At 41.1% G+C, this 24,852-nt stretch overlaps 1 protein-coding gene across 4 annotated transcripts in view; it reads left to right on the top strand.

The window, feature by feature from the left end:
• nbeab (neurobeachin b) overlaps positions 1 to 24,852 on the top strand; it is a 224,487-nt gene that overhangs the window by 170,615 nt on the left and 29,020 nt on the right. For all 4 annotated transcript variants that reach the window (XM_084351842.1, XM_084351841.1, XM_084351840.1 and 1 more), the window contains exons 40-43: positions 12,797 to 12,914; positions 13,005 to 13,107; positions 14,457 to 14,572; positions 17,212 to 17,324. In XM_084351842.1, the coding sequence (XP_084207968.1) occupies positions 12,797 to 12,914; positions 13,005 to 13,107; positions 14,457 to 14,572; positions 17,212 to 17,324 (450 nt within the window). The remainder of the gene's footprint in view (positions 1 to 12,796; positions 12,915 to 13,004; positions 13,108 to 14,456; positions 14,573 to 17,211; positions 17,325 to 24,852) is intronic.

The following is a 24,852-nucleotide window of genomic DNA, read 5'->3' as shown; positions in this document are numbered from 1 at the left end:
TGAATAATTGATCCTCAAAATAGTTGGCGATTAATTTAGTAGCAGACAATTAATGGATTAATCAAGTAATCAGATTTCTAATTGTTGGAAAAAAATTTTATAATGCAATTCTGCACATTAAAACTGCCTACAAGGAATAGCTGGATGATGTGCAGTCTGTTATTAACAAGCCCCACTAGACAACTAAGTTAACATTTATCAAAGAAGTGTTTTGTGTTGGGGATGGGTGGCCTGTTTCTTGATTTGCTTTTGTTTGTAACCACTGGTGTCTCATCAGCTCAGGCCCTGATCCTCCATGGCGTCCATCCAGGTTGTTCAAAGCAACAGCCACACAGTGCTGATAGCGCTGGCCTCAGCCTGCCCTGTCACCCCCACCACTGCTGCCACATGGAAGGCACATTTGCTCGCCACCATTTTATGCCGCTGTCACCCTCCCTTCAAGAGCGAGGGGAAAGAGGGGAGGTGAAAAGGAAAGGAGGGAAAGAGGGAGGCTCACCCTGAGCGGATGCTAGACAAAGATGGCAGCAGAGACATTTTGTCTACTTTCATTAGTTCTGGTGGTGGTGAGCGGTGCTGAATATTAGCCTGTTACTGGCAAAGCCACACATTGTGGTGCGCAGACGGAGAGCATGTCAGAATCAAATCTACCCCACCTCATTTCCATCTTCCTCACTGAAAAAGTGGGACATATGGGGCAGGATGCCAATTGCTTATTTTATATGGTAATTAACATCCTTCAAACCGTGTTATGTGGTAGGTGTGTCTCAACCGTGACAAAGTTTATCTCACAAATTTACATATATATTCCCAGTAAGGGGCGATATTTTAAGATCCTAACAGACTACAAAGGCTCATGTGCTATATGTTATTGGGAAACGAATGAACTTTGCTGGCCTTCACTCATAGTTTCCCTGTATTAGTTTTGTTGTGACAGTGTCACATTCAGCTAAACTCAGAACCATCCTAAACCAGTGCTGTCATTTCCTTGAGTATCTACTATCTGGTATCTGTCAGCTTAAATTGGGACCCTACCTCAACCCACACTGTTTGTATCTGTGTGTGAGTGTGTTTATGATATGGTGTGTTTCTGAGTGAGTGAAGGACAGTCGGGTATGAGATATTCTTGTGATGAACTTGATTGTTAAATTGCTGTTTGTGATCAGTGTGACACGATCACCCAAAAATCCTTCTCTACCAAAACACAGATGCTTCTGATTCTTTTGTTTACCTAAATCACAACATTCGCACAGTGAGTCCCTGATTGGTGGTAACCCTGGTGTGTGTGTGTGTGTGTGTGTGTGTGTGTGTGTGTGTGTGTGTGTGTGTGTGTGTGTGTGTGTGTGAGAAGATGTACTGTATCTGAATGTTGTTTTGTCCTGCTGGGCTTTCATCTGTTGGACTCATTATAGCAGTCATCTCGCTGGGCACCAGTGGAGAAGCTCAGGAGACGGGCTCCCCATGAAAGAGTCATGATGGATGAAGAAGTGCTGATGTGCCGGTTCCTGCCTCCAGGCTTTCACCTGCTCAGGAACAGCCCCAAGGCAAAAAGAACCAGGCCGTCAATGAAAGGCTGAGGAGCTAAAGTCAGACTTTCCGAGTGTTGCACACTGTGAACTGAGGGCTCGGATTTGTTGGAAAAAGTTAATTTTTTGAATCTCTTTCTAATGATAAAAAAAACAAGTCAAAAAGGTGGATGAAAGCACTGAAAAAGACGGATAAAGTTGTGCCGTTCTACCTTGTTAAATTTCAAACGATTTTATTAGAGTGTCAATGCCGTGGTCTTGGCAGGGCTCGGGAGGTGTCTGAGCAGGGAGTGCGGCAGCAGGGCGAGAGCATGTCGGCTGTTGACACCATCTAACGAAGGGAGGATTAGGAGTTTACAGAGGCAGTAATATGATAGGTCAAAAAGAGGAGGCACTCCTCCGCAGCACTTGGCTCTGTAATGAATGATTGACTGGAAAAGGAGAAGCTGCCACTCGCTGGCTGAGTGCTCATCTTGACGCCTGCCGCACCGCTCCACGGCTCCCCTTGATCACGTTTCGCTGCTCCCTTCTCATCTAAGGCACCAGTCTGCAGGGAAAAGCTGCTTTTCCCTCTTATTTTTCTCCCTAATTTACACATTTAAGACATTTTTGTTTGCTTATTTGCAATTCCCTTTTTTTGTCAGTGAGCCTCTCTCTATCAGTCCTACTCCCAGCTCTGAAACCAGCCCCCCACCACACACACACACACACACACACACACACACACACACACACACACACACACACACACTCACACTCCCTCACTTACAACCTTCCCTTTCTCTTCTGTTTGCCTCGAGGCAATGAACTAATTTCAGGTTCCATAATTGCGGTGTGTTGTACACCTGTCTGCTATTAATTCTCCCCTGTCTCTCATTCTCTTTCTTAATGAGATATTATTGTAATTATTGTCATTATGCTATTTTCCGTAATGAACTTGATTGATGTTGTTGTTATGGCACTATTTATTCTCTATAATTACTGTGAATGTGTTGAGAACTTGTGCAGGCATTGATAGTCTAAGACTGTGGTTATGAGTGAACTCAGTCGCTCATTCTCTCATCAGCTGACCCCAGAGTTCCCGCTTAGTGCAGAGTTTGTCTTGGATATGGAGAAGAGAGCTGAGCAGCCTGGTCACCGCTGAATAGGGCCCTGCTTGTAGCCATTTTAAGACCATTACAACAGTGAAAGGCTACACAATGGCCAGCGCTGGGCTTTGTTTCAGCCTGTCACTTGCACCCTGTGAAAATCAAATAGTGCTTTGCCTTAAAAGAAAAGGTGAAAAAGGTTTTGCCTATACTCCCATTTTTGGAAAATCTGGTTGTGTTTTGAAAAGAAAAAAAGTTTTCAGTGACTTGATTTTGAATGTTATTGTTGAGGAGGCAAACTACTGGAAGGAATGCTAAAGAAAATCTCCGCTGAATGAACTATGTTGAATTTTTTTTTCTTAGCAGCTCTCAATCCAATTAGGAGTTTAATAAGGGTCATGCATAGGGACTTCACGCTGCAGGTCGGTTTCTTTTGGGTGCTTTTGGGGAGACGGATGGGGCTGAAGTTGGATACGGCCTGACTGAAGGCTGGCTCTTTAATGTGAAGCGAGGGGTCTTGTGCCCTGGTGAGTCATTGAAACTGTCTGGGGAGCACAGATGATCTTCTCTGTTATTTCTGAAGGCGAGGTCGGCCGATAATCTGACACTGTGGTTAGATTGGTTTCTCAGGTGGCACCAATTACCTGACCTCTCACAAGCCTTTGCTTTCCCCTTCCTCACCTGTTCCTCTCAGCTCCTGTCTCATTTCTCAAGGATTTATTTCTTTATATAAAACATCTTTTCACTGATCAATACAACATGATGCATTCTCAATTGCAGATGTAGTATCGTAGAAGTTTTGTGTTCTACCAGGAAACCTATAGCCCTTCTTGAATACCGGAATTTGAGTAAAGGCTATATGGGTCTTTAAAGAGGCCTTAGTTGATCTTTAATCTCCCCCTATGAGAGGGAAAGTGGGTAGGAGGGCCCTAGAAGTGGACACGTCCAGCCTTTGTGGGTTCGTTCACATGCTGGGGAGCTTTGAGTGTCTGACAGCCGTTTAACTCCACACGACCTGGTTCTCAAGTGCCATCGTTTGGGCGCTCTTGAATTCTGTTAGGAGCCATAATTACAATTCATGCACTCCCCGCGCTTCTTTGAAGAGGCATTGAGAGAGCAAAGAGGGGTGCGGAGAGCCTGAGAGAGCCCCAGCAATACTGGCCCTTCATCAGTGTGGAAACACTCTCGGCGGCTTTCAGTAAACTGCCTGAATACTGAGGCCAGCATCATCAAACTAAGTGTCAACAGAGTTTCATGTGATACAAAGATCCACAAAATGCTAATAAAAATGTTGGGTTATAGAAATGGTATAAAATGTGTATACAATTACTTTCTTCTTTCTGTCGTGCAAGCGGAAATCTACATTTTACATGACACATTTTTATAAAACTGCCCTTCTTTCAAGTATGCAAACAACTTGTGAATTGAAGTGCGAGTGAAGTGAAGCACATTCAATGACTTTCAAAGGGAAAGAGGAGAAAGGGTGAGCATAATGCCTAATAGGTGCTTTAGTAATTTCTGAGTTTTCATAGCTTAATCCGTTCTGAAAAGCTCAGGAGAAGAAAGGCTGCAAATGGCCCTCAGTATTAATTTGATGTGACTTCTGTACAATAAGGGCTGTGGATCCCAGAAGCCCATTTTCAAGCTTACCTTCTTTCATCATCCTCAGCCCTTGGAACTTTTGCCTAAATGTTTCATGAAACCAAGGCTGTAAGCCTCTTTGGTATTCTGTCTTTATAACGCCTGGTTTAAGACTATTATTACACCATGTTCAAGGCAGAGAAGCACATACAAACAGAGAAGCTGCCTCTCCATTGTGTGAAACTCAAATTGATTTGGTACAATTGGGAGAGCACTTGTATTAAAACACACATATTCTATGGCTCATTTCCCCCCTTTCATTGTGGAGTTTTGCAAATGCAAATGAGGGTTAGTTTCCCTCCTTCTTTTTTTACAAATACTTTTTCTTTCTGTGTTTCTGAGTAGATCTACTCATTTTTAAAGCAGATCAAGTGATGTTTTCTTAATTATTTGTATTAATCACATGTTTCAACACGTCCTTTCCTCAGATAAACAATTGTGTGACCAAACCACACATTAAAATCAGCGCCTCATTACTCAGATTTCATCCTGATATTTTGCTAAGATAAAAGTAAAATTAAAATGAAATTTTGCACTGTTGTTGTCAGCATGTAGAGACCCTCCTGAGTTCAACTTTCTCCATCCCCACATGTGAAAAACAGTTTTGTGAACTCTGCTACCTCTGTGAGATTCTTAAAAGGCCTTATTTTGTTTTTCTTTTCCTGCAGAGAGATGAAGCAGGCAAAGGATTCACTTTGTTATCAAAGAATCCTGTGATGATGTGCCTCAGGAAAGTGCAGTCTGTATCTCACAGCTTTCTCTGCTGTGGAAAATAACACATTCTCTCCCATTATAAGAATAACGTCAGAGATATAGACACATGCTCGTTGTTTTTTAATTTTAAGAAACAAAGAGTCTACTTTCTCTCTTGTGTATGTTTTGTTTGCACCAAAAAGGGGGGAACTAGCAAGGAACACACTGGGTGGGTCAGTGACCCTGGAGAAAACAGCTTGCATTAATATGGTCTAATCCAATGTAATTAGTCAAATTACAGCACGCCAAGCAGCTTGTCAAGGGCTGTCGGCTTTGGCAGGCACACAAGATGGCCTGGAGTCCCCCTGGACAGCAGAGAGACCTCAAAAGCTCTGTAAAGCTGCCCTACTACACTTACTTTTAGTCCTTTCAGTCCATTTTTCTGGTCTCCTCCATTTTTTTTTTCCTGACAAAAAAAAGAAAAAGAAATGGGGAGGGCTCTTACAGCTACGCTACAATGTTTTCACCTTTTCTGAGATGTCTCCCATACCCCCAGGCTGCAAGCTTGGCTTCCTGCCTGCCTGCTAAGGTGGATCAAAATGATATGAGGATTCATAGCACGGGCTACAGAAAGTCAGAGTAATTATATCAGCGCCGCACTCCTCCTACGTGATTTTATGAGAGAGAGTCAGATGCGCGCTAACTAGTGCCGCTAAGAACCACAGACATGGTTAAGACACTTCCTCGTGTCGTAGGATTAGCATTGGTAAAAAGATTTAAACTATATAATTACATGAGGATAAAGTACAAATTATCTAGTGCACTCAACAGCCAGATTATCATCCCCTGCAAGCCCCGTTCAGCCCCAAGGGGTGAGCCTGGATGACAAAAGGCCCTCATTAGCATAAATTTACAAGCGCTCTCGTTCAGAGAAGCCGATAAGAACCTGTTCCACCTTTGCTTTGGCCCTGAATGGCTTGTTGTGCTTTTGGCAATGACAGATAAGTCAGGGTAATTCCACTTTATGCCTGAAAAAATGATGCTCCAGATTCTGGCTGCATCCCGAAGGTGTCACCCACGATAATCCTCAAAGAGCGTCCGGCAGAAAGGGGGCTGTGTGTTTTCCAGATGATATACTGCGAATGACAGAAAGAATTATACGAAGGAGGACAAATCTGTAACATATTATTAAGCAATTCCCAGTGAATAACAGGGATAAAAGGATAATGGATGAGGGTGTCGTTATTACCTTGGTGCTGAGGGAAGCGCCAAAGCAAAGGTAGAGAGACAAGATTAATTGAGGACGAGTGAGGCGCTCATTGCTCATCAGGCCCTCTCGTCTAACCACTTGCTCTTTCTGTCCCTCTCCTCCTCTGTCTCTCCGCCTCTCCATCCTTGTCTTGTTCTTTCTCTTCCTCTCTGTCTTGCTCTGAGCCCCTATCCCTCCCACACACCACTGAAAAAAAAGAAAAAAAACACAGAAAAAGAAAAGTTGGATTTAAAGCGATCAGCTTGGCACTCTCAGTGGCAGCCAGAGGAAGCTGGTACCCAGGCCAGGAAGATTTCAGTCATCTTAAGGCTGACAAGTTGCTGAAAAAGTCCCATTAGGAAAAGCTTGCTGAAAAGACCCCATACCAAATGACTGCATCCCTTTTCTCAAGCTCCTTAGTGAAGGCATCCTCAAGCTGTTTATCTGGATGATGTGTTCGCTAAGTGCTCATGTATGTGTGTGCATGTGGCTGTGGGTGGGTCAGCGCTGGAGTATGTTCATACATATCTTTAAATGTTTGCTGTCTCACTTTGTTCGTTTATTCGCTCGATATAAATTCAAGAAAATAGTGTGTTTCATTTGGTCTCTGCTGTAACTTCCGGGGAAATGCAGATGATATGTCAGAGATTGAGGAAGTCAGTCAGCGAACGTGACTAAACAAAACATGAATAAAACTTTAAAACATTACCTCTTCTGTGAATATTTCTGCCTGAGGCACATCACATAGAAATTCATCTGCAGTGGTGGTTGCTTAAAAATGAGGACAACAACTCAAATGATCCCACTCTACTTCACTTCATCATCAAACCATGCTTGTTTCTGTGTTTCGATTGAGAGACCCCCCGCGGCAGAAATTACTCTGCGTTTAAGTACTGCGTTTACTTACATGGAGGACTAACTTTTTATGCTGGTTGCACTGGTGAGCCGAACTTTTCCATTTAGTCCATCAGCCCGTAATTTAGTTGCATTCAATAACACATTTTAATTTAACAAATTATGTTAATGGTTGTTAACAGGTATAAAGGTGGACATACATTTTTTCCTTGTTTTTAAATCACAGCACATGCAACAAGAAAATTTAGTTACAAAAATATTTTATACATTCCTTATAATCTTAATTAATGCATTAATGATGAATATCATGTTGACCAATGACCGATGGAAATGTTTAGTCGCACTTGATACATTTTTGGGTGCATGTACAACCAAAATAGTCACATCCTGTTTAATGTTAAAAAATTGAATTCTGAAGTGATTTAATCACCATTAGCAACACTGCTACATAGACGACTCATGCTAGCTTGAATGCACCAACTTTGACCTGTAAGTTAACAACACGGATAACTAACAAAAAGAGACAAATAATCAATACCCAAACTGCAGCTGGTTGGTTAATAAAAGACAAAACCTTAAAAACGTACTACAGCAAGTTGTTAATTTGTGAACTGGGGAATGTTGATATCTTTAGCCTTCTCAACAAACTGCTAGAATCAAGCAACCAAATCTGTTAGCTGTAGGCTACATGTAGGCTAGCCTAGGTGTGTGAACTTTACAGCAGCATCTAAAGAGAAAAATAGTATTAAAATGGGCTGGGTCTTTCTTACACTCATTTCCAAAGCAAATTGACAAACTAGTCAGATAAAGATCTTTATGACAGGATACTGGTTGTGTCCACAGGGGCCGCCAGAAGTTCCTTGTACCTGCTTTAATAATGTGATTTCAGTGGTTAATGTTTTATGTAGTTTTAGGAGTATAGCGTTCTCACAGTTGTCTGTGAGAGTAGTGTGCATTAAATACATGAAAATATATAGTATGTGCTTTCATCATTACATATTGATCATTAGACATCATAATTTAATATGTATTTTCCAACTGCCCTCGTACATTCACCACACTGTGGGTATCAGTAAGGTCGTGAAAGAAACACATTATATTTTGACTGTTTCTTCCACTCAGAAGCCTCCTGCAGGCATCATGTGGCTGGATGCCAGACTTTGTATCATCGCTGTGGACAACCAAAATTCTAAGAAACTGTGTGGATTTTTTTCCATTGCATTTCTTGAGGCTTTATATTTTAACATAGGCAGATAAAGGATGTTTAAAGAGCCTTGACTCTTTTAGAAGAAATTGCATACCAGGAAGAAGGCTCCTCCCACCTGTCCTACCATGGAAGTGTTGACGACAGCGCTGCAGGGCCTGCTAATGTGCGTGAAATACCATCCCTGACGTAAATGTTATTGACAAACTTGGCTGGACATTTGGGGCAGTGAACTGCCAACATATTTAATGCATATTCATCTCCTTTATCCCACTGGTCTTGCCAGAGCACCCAAGCTGTGTCATCTTTCCACACTCCAGCTACCACCCAAATGTATAGTGACACTGATTATGCAAATCTGTATCTTGTTTTCCCCCCAATACCTGCATTAGGAGCCTGCTACTTTATTGAAGCTGAGATATGGGTCTCACAGCGAGGAACCAAGTTGCATGCTGATTTTTTTTTTTTTTTAATAATCTGTTGGAATCTTTTACATTTTTGCATTTCTACACTTCATAACAGATGTCACATTAAGGGTGGGATCAGATGAGAAACATGCTTTGATGCTCCGGCATACGTTATAAATCTTTACAGGATGTAAAAGGGATTAAATAAAAGTGTGGATTTGGGCACATCATGGTCAGACGACGCAGATTTCTGTCTTAAAGTTTAGTTAAATTTCACAGTGTGTGGAACACCTGAGTCATTTGTGTAAATAAGAATATGTAGACACAGTTTATTCCTTCTTTTTATTTAAAGGTCTCATGTAAATTGTAAAAAGTTCTTCCCTGCTAGTTGCATTTATTCATGCAGGTAGTTTTGGTTTAACTGGTCATTGAAAAATGTATATTTAATTATATTGTTTGTCCCTGGAATCATTTTGAAATTCACTTTTAAATAAAAAAACAGTCTTTTATTTTCATTTCTGTGATCACAAATCTGCATTAAACTCTGTTGTATTTGAAAAGAAGCAAAATTCACAAAATCTTTGCAAAGTAAATCAAAACACATGGCATGACTAGATATCATATGGGTAAGCAAGAAAATATTTTTTATCTCATTCTTCTGTTTTATTTTCAAACATAAATAAATATAAATATTTTTTCCTGACCCAGTCTACCACATTATCTGTGGCTGACGATGCTCTCCCACTTAGCTGAGAGTTGCTCTCTGCTCTCGCTGTTACCAGCCTTTATGCTTTCCTCTTTTTGCCTTCACCGACTGCTCAACCTCTTCACAGATTTGGCCCATATTGCCCGGGGTCAGCCATTGAATACAGTATACGCAGTGTGTGCTGATCCTCCAAATTGCCATGTGTGAAATCCATCCCACTCGCTCCTGGGGGACTAGTCATATCACTCAAAATGAAACTGCCTCTCGTATCCTCCCCTTATTCTTCCACTTTGCCGTTCTCTCTGGCCGCCTGGGACCATGCAGTGGTTAGGCTTTATGGTGGAAGCCTATTAGACAAATCTTAGAAGAATGCAGCCATGGAGGTGCTGTGATACCAGGTTGTCAGAGTGCTCCACAGTCTCATATAAATATATCAGTCATGCTGGCTTGGAGGTCTCACTGAATTATATTATTTTCCTATTTTGGTATAAATGCAGAGGAGGGGGATTGTAGTGGTCCATATGGCAGAAAACTGCATCAGGTTTTAGAGAAAATGCTTCGTTAGATTTATTAATAACATCTGTCAAAGTGTCTCAGCCAATGTGGGGTTAAAGCTATTGGGAAGTCAGATATGATTAGAATCTATTTCCATGCATGAAGTGGCTTCCTATTGCTTTAAAGTATGATGTGCTCCATTTGAGCATCTGCACGTTATTATATATGAGTTTCAGCCTAAACACCGGTGTCACCTGTGCCTCTCCTCATCTCATCTGTTACAACATTTTTTCTGTTTTCCACCTGTGATGTTCTACAGGCAGAATGCAGCATGCCCTCTGTCAAATCAGGGAGAGAAGAGAAGGGGAATAAAGGAGAGAGAGGACAGAGACGTTAAATTGCATTATGGCTGTTACGCTGTGGAGATGTATCTCCCTGCAGCTGGCAGAGCAGCGCATGCGCCTGTGGCTCCTAATGAGCCTGCGTGGAGGGACCTGTGTGGAAACAAAAGGCTGTGCTTGTCGGCCATACCAGACCCCTCCACCCGTCCCCTCACCGCTCCCCCAACCAAGAGCGTGACAGACCAAGAGCAGAGCGCCGGTCCCTTCCTGGTGGCGTGATTAGATTGGGGCCGAAGTCTCCAGCTGGCAGGCCTGTCTGTGACTGGAGGCGGCGGTCCCCAGCGCTTGTCACTGGCTGACACCTCTGACAGGCAGGGGACAGCTTCAGCAGACAGGTTCATTAAATGGCATTTTTTACAGCTGGGCCTCTAAAAATGAGGGCTGGGCTTTGTCAAATCTCCAAGTCTACAGGGGCCCCTGCGTGTTGGTTTTAGACCAAAGCTTTGTTGTTATGACAAATTTTTTGATCTGGGCTGTTTGAAATCAGCTCTTTTTTCTCCTCTTTAGCCTCTCTTTTGTTGACAGCCAGCCCTTTGGCCTGTACTTTGTCATGGCAACAAAATGTTCACTCTGGCTGGGTAACTAGAAACAGCCAGTGCTAAAATATTAGTTTGTTGACAATCAGTTAAGAGTTGCTATATCATAGCTGTTTTTATATATTTTTCAATTCTTAAGAACCTTAAGTAAAGTATCTGTTTGACAAACCTGTTCTCACTGCATGTTTTGCTACTTGCTGGGTTGTTTGTTGTAGTTTGTTTTAAAAATACATGATATAACAAATGGAGAATTCAGGAGGCAAATTTATTATACTGTTGATAGTAAAATAATAAAATGAATAGAGACTTTGCTGAACATGACAAACAATTCAAAGTCTCTTGACATCCAAATAACTTAATATGTATTCAAATAACAGCTTGCTATTATCTCGGTAAAGTAAGCTGTTGTAGCCTTCCCATGATGCATATCAGTACGACTTGCCTTTCAGCATTGCACTCTGAAGACTACTTCCACAACATCTGGCTGCAGAGCAGGAGGGGGATAAAAGCTACCCTGCCTCCTCAAGCTGCTGCCGGCCCTCAACAGTGCGCCCGCAGCTCCACTGCCGTCCCTCCATCTCACCTCCCTTCCTCTCCACTCCCCCCTCCAGTCAGCACGCTGCCTCCTCTGGGCCGTGCTGTCTCTATGACAACTGTTTGAGTTGGGGGTTGCAGAGGTGTCAGGCAGGGGCATTACTGGGAGGAGAGCACCAGAGATGCTGCGCTGCACATCCAGCATCTCCACCTAATCCAATTTTAATTGAGCTCCAGAGATTTTGGATGTGGCACGGAGGTCGGGCATGAGCTATTCCAGGGAGAAATTAAGGCAGCCCGGCTCGCGCTGCACTCTTCCAGCCTGTCACTATTTTAAATGAGCATTAGCATCAGACCTAACCCAGCTGAACATCTCACTCTGGCTTCCCTCCCTCTTCACCTACTCCACCTCAATCACCCCCACACGCACGTAGGGACACCCACACATACACATGATAATGTACTTTATGGCCTCACCCCTTACCGCCCTATTATATCTTTATTCGCTCACACTCTCTAAACTTAACATATGTGTGATTATAACCTGGGGAGCTGATGAGGGTGCACCCCGGCTCAGACTGTTGGACAAAATAGTTCAGTCAGAGGAAGTGAGATGGGGGGGGCAGGTGTGTGAGGGGGTCGTTCTCACCTGTCAGAATAACTGTCTTGGGTTTTGTGTGTGTGGAGCCCCAGTGGTGCTGCATACACTAATGATCCTTTGTCCACTCTCTCCTCTCCTTGGCATGATGGTTTTTATTGATTATTTATGTGTCACCGACCCAGGGGGTTGTTTCTTTTCTTTTTTGACCACTTGCCTTGCACTTGAGTTTTATAGACCAACTGAATAAGTGTGAAACTCTGTAAAGAGCTTCATGTTGTGTAGAAAATTGCCTTGAGACATGATGCTTTGTAACAAGTTAAAGTAAGAAATATATGAAATGGTGCTGGTGTGATATTGATATTCCATTTTTATTAAACTAGAATCTTAATAAAATAGTTATTAAGAATTTATGTGAGTAGAAAAATGGTTAAAAGAATAACATTGAAAGTGTACAAGAGGACTTACCAATGTCTCACAAAGAATAAACAAGAAAAAGAAAATGCTCAGAAGAAAAAAAACGTGCAACAGTTGCAACCTTTGCAAACTGCACATATCACATGAGTCAGTTTACACCAATATTTAATTTAATTATTATTTAATTTATTTAATTTAAGTCCTGACTCCAGCTCCTAGGGGGTCCTCTGCAGGGGGGCCTCAAATTATTGTTTGCTAAGATTTTTTAAGTTTTTATTTTTCAAAACTAAAATGTATCTGAAAATCTACATCAGCGTGAATCAAACATTAGCAAAGATAAACTCTTTAAATAAAATAATTATTAATTGAAAAAAACATTGATGATAGTCGACCCATGATTCCTCATGCAACCTAACCATTATCCACGTCTTCTTCTTCTGCCCTTCTAGGTCTTAGCATACACTGAGGGTTTACATGGGAAGTGGATGTTCAGTGAGATTCGGGCGGTATTCTCTAGACGCTACCTTCTGCAGAACACAGCGATGGAGGTCTTTATGGCTAACAGAAGTAAGTGGAGGTGCCAATTAGAGTATTTGAAATTCATGGTTCACAATCATGCTTCTTCATCACTAAATGATATCTGTCGCTGTTTCACAGCATCAGTCATGTTCAACTTTCCCGACCAGGCCACAGTAAAGAAAGTGGTCTACAGTCTTCCTCGAGTGGGAGTTGGCACCAGCTATGGACTTCCACAAGCCAGGTGGGTCACACATGTCAGAAGAAAATGAACTCATAACTGAATATTTCTAATATTGTAATCCCTTCATGGCTGATGTTGCCTCCTCTGTGTTGTCTGATGGGGCCTCTGTGCAGCCTGGCCTGCAGCAGAGTCATTTGGAGTCCCATTGGTTCAGTCATTGAAGTGGATGTGCACTGACCCTGACTGAACTGACCTAATTCTCTGACAGAAGACTCTATATAGCAGGGCTGCAGCCAGGCCACTGACCGCAGTGAAACCACAGATTCCCTGTAGACCCTCATAGTGCTAACAGGACTATTTATAAACGGTTACAAAACAAGAGCATTCCCTTAAACCTACTGTACGACAAGGAGCTTTTAAAGGGTTATGCAACAGTCTTATTTTAATACTGATGCCTTTATGACCTACAAAAGCAAACAAGAACATCAGCAAGAAGATTGGCTAGTTCTATACTGTTATTGTTAATACCAGCCACCAGGTTGGATTCTGAAAAATTAAAACTATTTTTTATGGTGGTGGTGCTGAGGGTGAATTGAGTCTCACTGCCGGAGGAAAGAAGTTGCTCTGTAGTCCGGTGGTACGGCAGCAGATACTTCTGTATTGCCAGACAACAGCAGAACAACTGGATTATAATATACCATTTTATAATGCCCTTGCTACCAAGCTATGATAATAAGCTGCAGGCTTATCACTAAGATATAATATTACTAGGGAATGTTGATAACTATAGTTTTAGAATTAATTACAGTTATTAATCTTACTTAGCCACAAAGAGATACATTATCTCATTGCCCTGCAAACAGCTGTGTTTAAAAAAGAAAAATAGTATTAAAGATACAATGTGTTTTTCTTTCACTCACCGCCAAAAACAAATGTGCAAGCTAGCTATACTAAGACCTTTATGACACAAGGTAGCGGTGCTCATACCACTTTTGTCCACAGGGGCTGCCAGAAAGTTTCTTATAGCTGCTTTAAATCTTATGTTGGTTGGATAAAAAGCAAGCCATCCCAAATTAACACATAGTATCAAACACTCTTAGTTTTCACCTAGTTTCAATCAAAGTTTTGTAAAACTGGGAGTGCCACTGTAGTTGATGCCACAATTACTGTCTATGTTCTTCATCTCAGTATGTTTTTCTGACATGCTGGACATGAACTGGTTATCAGCTATAGAATATTGTAATTCATATACCAGTTGTCTGTGATGTAGCCACTTCTCTGACTTTCACCATACCTGCATATGCAGTTTATGCTCGTTGCTTTTAAATTTTTCATGACAAAAGTTTTAAAATATCCATAACTGACACCAGCCTTCTGTTTCCTGGTTCGTCGTTGAAATGTTTTTCCAGGCGCATCTCCCTGGCCACCCCTCGACAGCTTTTCAAATCCTCCAACATGACCCAGCGCTGGCAGAGGAGAGAGATTTCCAACTTTGAGTACCTCATGTTTCTCAACACTATCGCAGGTAACGATTCCCAAGTGATACTCTCTTCTTTTAATTTGGAAGTAGCTGAAGGTGCAGAAATGATATATTCTCTTTTTCACAGCCATCAGTTAAATAGGTTCTGAATTGTTTTCTTCCTTACCCGGGCAAAATTTACAAGTGTTAAGTTTTAATCTATTATCTATGTGAATCTCTTCACCATTAGAGACTTATGACTTTAAGTTTAGCTATCATGATCAATAAACTTTATGTGTCAGTGGAAGCAGAGGCATACTATAAGTGGCCTCAGGTATGTCATATTTGTTTAAGAATCCACAGTAACCTTAAGTGGTGCTGAACGTGGTAGACTTCACTGTTCATGGGAGTGTGCTGTTTGAAGCAAAGAGCAGGCACAGCAGATTTTGCCAGATAATTAGTGCCTGGCTTTGTGAGAGCTTACACATGTGTGTCTGCGGAGTTGAGAGGTTCTGTTGTCGACTCTCTGATCTGAACTGCGACTAACAGGGAAGGCGAGAGCAACTGCACGCTACTCTGCTCTGAGAGGTGTCATCCTCTCTCTCGCTGCATATTCATGCATATTTATATTTAGCTCATGCTCGAGTTCGATACATTATTGTCAGCTAATTAGATGTAAGGCAGACAGAAAAACATGCCCAAAATTCATTAAAAATCCCTGGTAATGACCTGGGCTGACAGGGATGTCAGAATAGTGTGGGGCGGCAGACAGGCGGGGGGTGAAGTGCTGAGAAGAGGTGCGAAAGGGAAGTGGTCTTCTAATTAAACACTATTCCACTGTTATTAACATCCTGCCACCCCAACTCAGGCCTCAGAACCAGCAGGTTGAACCACACCAACACCCCCGACTCTTCCACCACGCTCGGCCCACTGCTTCCTTTTCACTGTGTGGCATTAACCTGGATAATTATGCTCTGTAGCTTCCCCCAGACCCTGGATAGTCTGCTGAAGCCTTCCCATTGACTAGCCTGTCACACATTATCACGCGCTCAGCTAGATTTAGATTACCTAATGCCAACCTGCTGCAGTCCAGGAGTGAGCAGAGACAGGCCCGCTTGATAGGTGTAAGTTCATAAAGATTAGTAGGTAATCATTAAAAACTTTTTGTCACGAGCAAGCAGATTTTGGAGGAGCTATTCCATTAAGAGCTGCAACGATTAATTTCCTTCGCTAACTTTTTTGTTAATTTATTGGTTTGAGTAACTTTTTAAAGAACAAAAAAGTCCAAATTCTCTCCAGCTTCTTAAATGTGGATATTTCTAGTCTCTTTAGACCAGACAACAAATCATTTGATAGAGGAAATTGTCAGATTGACTGACAATGAAAATAATTGTTAGTTGCAGCCCTCCATTTAACAATCTTATTTCATTGCATTGCATAATATTGTATACTAATGCATGATCTTTTATGTAGATGTTATAAAACTGCCTTTATTATTCTAACCTTAGTGTTGCCACCTCTTGATGCTTCTTTGATTTGAAATACTTAAAGCATTCAGTAAGTTGCTATTACATGATGGGGCTAGAATGTCATCTTAAGAAACAACGTGCTTTACATAATTGAATTTGTTGATCTAAGATATTTCTCTGACGGCTTCGTGAACATCAATTAACCATGAAAACGTAATATTTTTAATGTAAAGCTGTGCAGGAGTGTCTCATTTCCTCCAATGGTCCCTATGTAATGATGCACTAATGTGTTACTTTGAAGTCACTATTGACCTCTGAATTAAAAAAGTCATTCTTACGGTTTATGTTAGGATGGCTTGGTATATGCTAGTCAACAGCAAGACTGAAAAAGAATGAAAACATGTGAAGTGTTTCTGGAAAAAATTTGGTATTCGATTAAAAAAGGATGTCACAGGAATGTGGTCAAACCTTAGAGTTTGCACTGCTTTCAATTGTAATTTATTTTGATCTTTCTTTGTGGGTAAAATAAAATGTTGATTTGCTTTGAGCCCACATTTCTGGCTTGATTCGTCATCAACAGTAAAAATTCCAAATAAATCCATCCGTAGCAGCCCTGTCTCAGTCCTGGATTATGACTTGCCACCACCTGACCTACCAGCTGTATCAGTGTCATCTTCAAAAAAAAGAAGAGCATTAATGAGAACATGGTACATAATTTTGGCTTTTCCCATGGATTTCCTTTGACACGTTTTGCCATCTGAAAACCATATTCCCACTGCCACAGCACTGAGAAAATTCACATCTTGCCACTCAGACTTGCAGTGACATTTCAGGCGTTTGGAGTCATGGCTCTCAGGAGAATCTATATCCTTCAAATTACATCCCTTCTTCACAACTTGGAGGTACTTGTGTTCTCTATATACTTAAAGACAGCTTGCTCAGACCTCTTGTAACTCCCACAGTCCACTGATGATGTACACTCAACAGGAAAAGGCATGGGGAGCACAGAAAACATAGCAAAGAGAGCTCGCCATTAGTGTATGTTTCCCCGCCAGACTCATATGAGACAGGAAGTGCGTCTGATTGAGGGCTCTGAGATTGGGGGCTTGTTGGAATGTTGCATGCTGATCCCCCAAAGTAACTGAAGCCTCAAGTGTACCCTGCCCCGCTTTCAACCCCTCTGTTTCCTTCTAAGCCTTCATCACTCACAGATTTCTGTCTGCTCTGCGTGTCTAGGGAGGACATACAATGACCTGAACCAGTACCCGGTCTTTCCCTGGGTGCTCACCAACTACGACTCAGAGGAGTTGGACCTGACCTTGCCAGGGAACTTCAGAGATCTCTCAAAGGTACCGCGGCCTCTTGGCCATGCACCTCAGTATGACAGGGAAAGGGAGGGGGGTGGCCCTGACGGCAGGGGATTTCCTTTTTAAGGCCCAGACTGTACAAGAATATCATATTTAATAGCTTAGTAATCATGTGCAGAGTCTAAAGTCATGAGGTGGAATGTAGAAAGTGGAAAATACTGATTGTAACATCCTGAAATGCACTCAAAGAGGTTATGAAAGTTTCTCCCCATTTATTTGATACCGTATTGTTTCAGCATGTATTTGCACTTGACCGTAAGCTTAAAGTGGCTTCTGGGACCCCATTACAGAAAGATGTCCTATTGACTTGTCCAATATCTTAACATAAGTACCAAAGTTAGGAAAAGTCCTATCTTCCTTTTACAGCACCAATTCCCAATCACACTCTTATCCTGTCTCAGACACCGTATCTTATCTTAAGAAATCCTAACTAAAATTGTAAACCTAGTTCTTCAGTAGGCTCTCGTCCTGTTATACCTGTATCAGTGTTGAAAACGTACAGGGGCCTGCCTGTATCCTTAACAGCAGCCGTCTCTCTTCATCTGGCACAGGCTAGCTAGCTTGCTATAACAGACAAGAAAAGATGGGCGTTCAATTTTAGCTTCAGTGCGTGTCGGTGGAGGAGTGGTTCAGGAAATGTAAAGCTAATAGGTTAATGTGTCAGTGTTAGCTTCTCCAGCAGGCTAACAATGCTGTTAGCATCTCCAACAGACTAACATCATTGTTAGCGTCTCCAACAGTTATTGTTTGAGTAGCCTTTCAATCATATTATTTCAGTGTTGATGTCCCCCATCTTCATTGTCATTGCAATAGTCTACAGACCCAACAACAGTGGTACTGCCATTTTTGTCAGTTATTTTGAATGTAGGACAGAGTTATCCTAATTTAGCAAATTCAGTTAGCATGACTAAATTAGCTTTGTTCCTAAGATAAATGCAATCAGGAGACATGTTTCTGTAATACCACAAATCCCAAATGTCATCTTAAACTGAATAAAGATAGGATTTCAGACTTACAATGTTTTTGTAATGAGGACCTGATTTCGGCATCAGAGAGGTTTATACATTTTTCTAACCATATGTGCCTTGTACAATGGATTACCATAAATAATTTTCATGATCTCAGGGTGGTTTGGGCCATGTAGTTGAAGTAGTTCTCACAATGTTCAAGTAGCTATTATAAATATTTTATCAATGGACCACATGCCTACTTGTAAGTGAAAGGGTTCACTCGCAGTGATGAACCTTTCAGCTCTTTGTTTTGGTTGTCCGGTGCTTAACTTGTTTTTTCTCTTAGTTTGCACCCAATGCTCTTTTAAGCAAAGTTTTCAAAGGCCGCAGTCTGGCAGCTCAGGACCACACGCCAGACAAGACAAAGTCAGTAACTAGCTGAGGAACATAATGGAGCTTAAAGAGCCGGATACTTACCACAGGAGTTGGTGGAGAGCAAAACAGAAAATAAATAAATGTTGGATTTACATTTACACATTGGTTCACCAAAAGTGATGCTATAACTGGCCAAAAATTAGTTATTGCATGTTTAATAACAGTATTTTCTATTGTAGATATATATCATGTTCATCCATGTTCAAAACTAATCTCTTCATATGTGTAAAACAAAAACAACAACAAAAAAACCCCTCAATAATAAATAAAGCATAACATTGGCATATTTTTTATAGCTGGTAATTTTATTAATAAAACATTGCCATCTCAAGCTTCTGCTTGGATTTGACTATCAAGGATGATGATCTGTTAAAAACAGGTCATCTTCACAGTGTAGCGGTGAAAGGCCTTCTAAATATGGCAGGTCAAAAACGCATCAAGCTGTGCAGTAGCGAGAGTTCTGCTAATGCTGTCAAATCACACAAGCTGAGACACAATGACACGAAAGCCCCGCAACCCTGGGAGATAAAGTTCAGCGTTATGTTTGCTCTGTCTTTGACTGAAGAGGAAAAGGCAGCGGATCACTCTACCACAAACTGTGGCCTGGTTTACTTGTTCACCGCCCCCTTCTCTCTCTCTGTCTCTCTGTTTCTGTCTCTCTCTCTCTGTTGCACATGCACACTGCAGCTCACTGACCTGAAAACAGTCGCATTCCTGTCTGAGTTCTCTCTCTCTCTCGCTCACTTTATCGCTCCCTCATTCCCCCTTGTTTCCCTCAAAGCGCCGACGTTCTGACTAAGAGCCTCAGTTTGCCGTCTCAGTTCTCAACAGTTTGTATCAATTTTCAGCCTTTCAAGGCATGTGTGTGCTGTGTTTTGTAGCAGGAGAGGAAGAGAATTTTGATATGAAAGAAAAGGAAGTTCCTCTCGAACGCAGACAAGTAAAGAGTGCTGTGAATCTGAAAAATGAGCTCCCAATGCTCTGGAGCACTTCTTCATATTTCAGAACGTTTTGGACAAACAGCCCAGTTGTATGTCTCGCCACCGTCACCTCAGCACTTGTCTTCTTTTGGCGGCTCCGGCCTGTGGGGTATCCAGGTGGGCTGAGAGAGCCACGGGGTGTGTGTGTGTATGTGTGTGTTGGCGGGGGGGGGGGGATCAGGGCTGAGCCATGTGCACTCCTCCTGCCCTGGGGAGACAGTTATGTATTGTAATGTATTCCAGTGACATCCTCCCATGCTGTTTACAGGGCTGAGCTGCCTTCATTAGCATGAGTTCACAGCCCGTGTCTCCTGACAGTTGTCCTTGGAACCCCGGGGCTCTTACCTCCAAAAGTTCACTGCTAGTGTAGCGGGGAGGGACACAAGCCCCCCACACTACTCTCTGCTTGGCCTGCCCTTTTGTTCAATTATGGATCAGAGGTAGCCGCACAGTCTCTAGAGACTTGTTCATTGTACATTAGGGGCTGTGTGTGTCTCTCTGAGGTGTATGTCCAGTGGATGTGGTTGTGTACCACGCAGGCTGTGTGTGTGGTAACTAAGGCTGGGTATGGTTTCATAATTTTTGATGCAGAACTCATGTTTTACCACCAATTGTTGAGGAAAAATATTAGTTTATTTTGTTTTTATTAAAAAATTTAGCTACAACTTAACTGTAGCATCAAGCTAGGTAGCTGGAATGTAAGTCTTATTACATTCAATGCTTGAATTATTTTTCCATGACATGCACATTATTTTTTCTCCTATCTATATGTAGTATCTTAAACAAAAGTATGTTACTTCTGCCACTAGGGGTCCCTTAACCAAACAATGTAAACAAAAGTTGTAGTTTGATGAATCTGCGAAGTTGCGTGGGATCATGGGGGGTTTTGTCTTCTTTGTTTAATAATCGCTATTGCAGATTAAAGTCTGTCTGATTATCTCACATCATGTTTAGTCACATTTATTCAGTTAATGTCATTTCATTCTAATGAAATAGCCAAAAAATAATATATGCTATCGTAATGTTACAACAGACAATGAATACTTGTGCTCCATCACAATGAGCAATACAAACAATCGAGTCACTGGGTAGCTAGTTTTCCATCTTCTTTCCTCACTCTGACGTTTCTTGTGGTGTTTCCCCAGAATCTATAGCAAAGAGGGGGACAAGAGGGGACAAATGGAAATTAAATTTTACCTTGAATAAAATTACAGATTTGTCATGGTTTGAACATTGTTGGAAACATTTGGGATAATGTAAATACACAACTCAACACATTTCTTGTAATTTTTAAACATTTTAATGCAGTAATGTTACCTATTATGTCTTTAAGTAAAATAATTTTAAATCAGTGCCAGTTTTCAATAATAAACAGTTTTTGATACAGACACATTTCAATCTGTTCCTAAAGAAGGTGTTGCGGTTTGAAACTGAGCCTGAGCGGTTATTACATTAAGCTTTTTACTCATTTCCTGCTTTAATTTGTATGTTTATTTTTTTCTCTGCACTTGAATAATATCAAATCGCCTCATGTAATATCATCCGTCACTCCAGAGCTCACTGAGCTGTAGCATCATGAAAAGATAAATTGTCATATCATTACTTTTAGGTTGGCTGAAGCAGCTAAACTGTAATTGCAGCTAAATTATAAAGTGAAGCACACCGGTGTTGCACAATTAGGGCGGCTTTATTTTTCCCACAGATCTGAGTCATACCTGAGACCTGTTTGTCAATTACAAGTAACTGCCATTTGATTGACAGCATTGTTTAACCTGCAGGAGCTCTGTGCTGATCTGCCAAATAATATCCTCACGAACCCGCTGAACACACCTACAATTACCTGCTGGTTGGGCACTCAGTCAACTGTGAACAGGACTGTTGATCAGTGCATTGCTTTGCCTCAGGGCCAGACTTCTGCATATTTGGATGTCAGATACATTCATGCAGTGAAGTTTTTTATTAGATTCTAATGATTATTTCTTCATGGATTGACATGGATGACAGATAGGCGGAAGCAAATCTTCCTCATAGCTGTTAAATGATGTGATGGAAATTCATACAATTGCACAAGAAGGAGAAATAAGCAGATGTGGTAACACTGTGCATCTCCACAACTGACAAAAAAGTTATTAGATGTATCCTTTGTGAAATATTGTTTTAAAGACAAGCAACACCAAAAAAACGTTCATTTCTCAATAACTGTGATTTAAAGTGTTTACATACATTTTCTAGTTACTTAAAATGACTGAAATAATGCTGATAATTTAGACTTATCCTTGTAAGCATATTCCTTCCTTCTCAAACCTTCTGCTCTGGCATCTGTGAGAGAAACACTCATGGTAATGCAGACAGAGCTGTAAAGAACCCCTCCACACGTTTCTTTCCATAATGGAGCCTTCTTCACCCTCACTTCCACTCCAGTCAGGCTCTTTGGGAGCACATCTGCTTTATCTTGAGTTTGAGCAACTTGATTGCATTAGACTGGAGCTGCATGCGGCCCTGCCTCTGACGAGGCAAGCAAAAACGACTGTGACTTCTCCTGACAGAGCACCATAGCAACATACTGTAATGTAATTTATTTTGAAATATTAAATGTAATATGCGTCTCTTTGGGAGGTAGCTTAGATATAACCAAACAAATAGAAGCACTCTATGCACGCTCCTTCATCAACAGCCATGTTCTTTCCTGCATCTTTGGAGTGCAACAGCGCAGATGATCCTGATTGAATCTGAAGCCAAATCTAAGTTTGATCATACTTTGCTTAGTTGTGTTGCTACATTTCACTGGGTCAGGTGTTATACAAGAAATCAAGTCGGATAGGAGCAAGTGTGGAACTGTCTGAACCAGTTGTTTTCATTGTCTTATATCTGTGATCAGTATGATATCCAATGCAGGAAAAAGGGGAGAGGTGATTATTCTTTGTTGAACAGAGGTAAACAAAGCCTGATTTGGGCTTATCAACAGATGTGATTATGACAGGAATACAAGCACTAAAGGACCACTGAAGTGCTTATTCTATCTTATCATAAGTGGGTTTTTATTTCTCACTGAGCAGCAAATCAGTCATACATTCTTCTCATATTTTTGGCTGTCCTTTCATTGTCAAAACAAAATCACATTGTAGTAGTTTGCATTCATTTCAGGGAAGTATTGTTTGACCAGAATTTTACATTTCCATACAAAATAGGGTAGACTTTTTTATGGCAAAGACAGCACACCGAGGCAATGTGGAGAGGATTTGGACTAACCTAGAAGTAGCCTTTTAGTTTATCTTACGCTAGAACTCTCTCAAGAGCACCGGTGTGTGAGCTACATTATGCCAAGCTTTCATGTTCTTGTAGCTGAGAGTGCATTGTCTTGGCAAACATGCTGTGGTAGTAGTATCTCTTTTCAAGGCTACCTATGGTCAATTCATTACAATGTAACATGGTTTCTTTTATTGGTGTGCTTAGTCTGTTTTGGTGTCAAACACTGCCTTCATTATACGACACATTTGGGACATATTGAGACATCGGGATTTGTGAAGACAGAGAATCACATTTGGTGCTTTAGTCTAATTTTGACTTTAGAGGGAAACGACGAGCTCGCTAACCAGCACTCAACACTTTGGTTTACAGCTTCATGTTTATATGCAGATGGTGGACCACAAGCCACCAGAACAGCCTTAAATTTCCCTCCACACTCATTTATCCATATCTTTTCCTTGATTTTGTCGGCCAATATGTTTTGCGCTGCATGATATTGTGATTATTTTTTAATCGTTATTACGACTGCGATACAACTGACGATTAGTGGGAATGGTCATTTTTGCATCACAATGTTTATTTTCACTGAAAAGAAGTATTAAAATCACGAGGATGTGACATTTGTGGGGGTCTGTACCAAACACATTTGCTGTCTTACATCTGGAGAACTAGATTTGTAAGAGAGGACATCTCTGCATTAGTGCAGTATGTCTTTACAGTGCTGTCTTGTCACAGATTGTACCTTAAAAAAAAAAAATCAGCTTCTGCAATTTGGATATTGCACTTGGTCATGTTGTGATTTTGATAATAATTCAATGAATTATGCAGCCCTACATCTGTACATGCCCATTAATCACCTGAGAAAGATCCATTTGGCGATTTCTCAGCTTTACTTTAACTTCACTTATATTTTTGTCTGTTTTTGTCTGTCTCTTTTTTACTTTTCAGTGTATTTATTATATGTTTGCTGTATAACAGTCCCAATTTAAGCAGTGTTCGACAATCTGGCAGGTGCGAATTCCCTCCAAGATGACAGCAACCTGTAACAAAAAAGAAGTTCTTCAGTGATATGGCTGAACCACTAAAAGTTTCTCCATGCAGTCAATATAATTATCCTAGCTCGCTGGCCACACAGGGTTTCTAGAAAACACAATAAAAGCAGCCTTCCTTCAACACTACATGTCACACAGAAAGTGTCTTATTATATTTCTGCTTACACAGCTGAGTGACTTGGGAACACTGTGAGAACATTTTTGCTTCATTTATGTAGTGCCAGATATAAGAATGAAGAGGAAATGACTTGTCAGTAAACTCGTCTTTGGATGCCTTTCATGTAACTTGGTGCTTCGTTCAAGATGTGTTTGTGGTTAGTTTAGTCTCCAGAAAAAGTAAAGTACTGGTGGCAAACTCTAGTACTTTTTGCAAGTTTAAAAGTTAAAGATGTAATGTTAGCTTATAACATCCCTTTAAGCACAGTTATATGTTTCATATCACGCGTGCCTTTAATAACATGACTTAGTTTGTTTTCCAGCTTATTTTGATATCATGATATTAAAAGGAAAAAATAAAACATTTAATAACCACATTGTGAGCTTTGTTCCAAATATCTAGGTTGTTTACTTGAACTCATCACTTCAACCTGTAGCTCTTTTCCTTATTCCTTATTCTCACATGTCATGACATGTATTACCTGCATCTTTCATACAGCCCTAACCTGCATTAGTTACACTAGGGGCGGTTTTACGGAGTGCGAGACGTCTTGTGGCTCGCACCCCAATCCAGCTGGGCCAAGACGTCACAAGCAAGGCTATTATCACCCCATAAATCTATGCAGATCTCAATAAACTTCTCTTTCAGTCTATTCAATTGTGCTAACACTGATGTGGACTGCCATTAAAT

The sequence above is a fragment of the Pagrus pagrus genome (genome assembly GCF_965226575.1).
Source record: "Pagrus pagrus genome assembly, chromosome: 4".
NCBI lineage: Eukaryota > Metazoa > Chordata > Actinopteri > Spariformes > Sparidae > Pagrus > Pagrus pagrus.
This window is presented reverse-complemented; position numbering and strand designations above follow the sequence as displayed.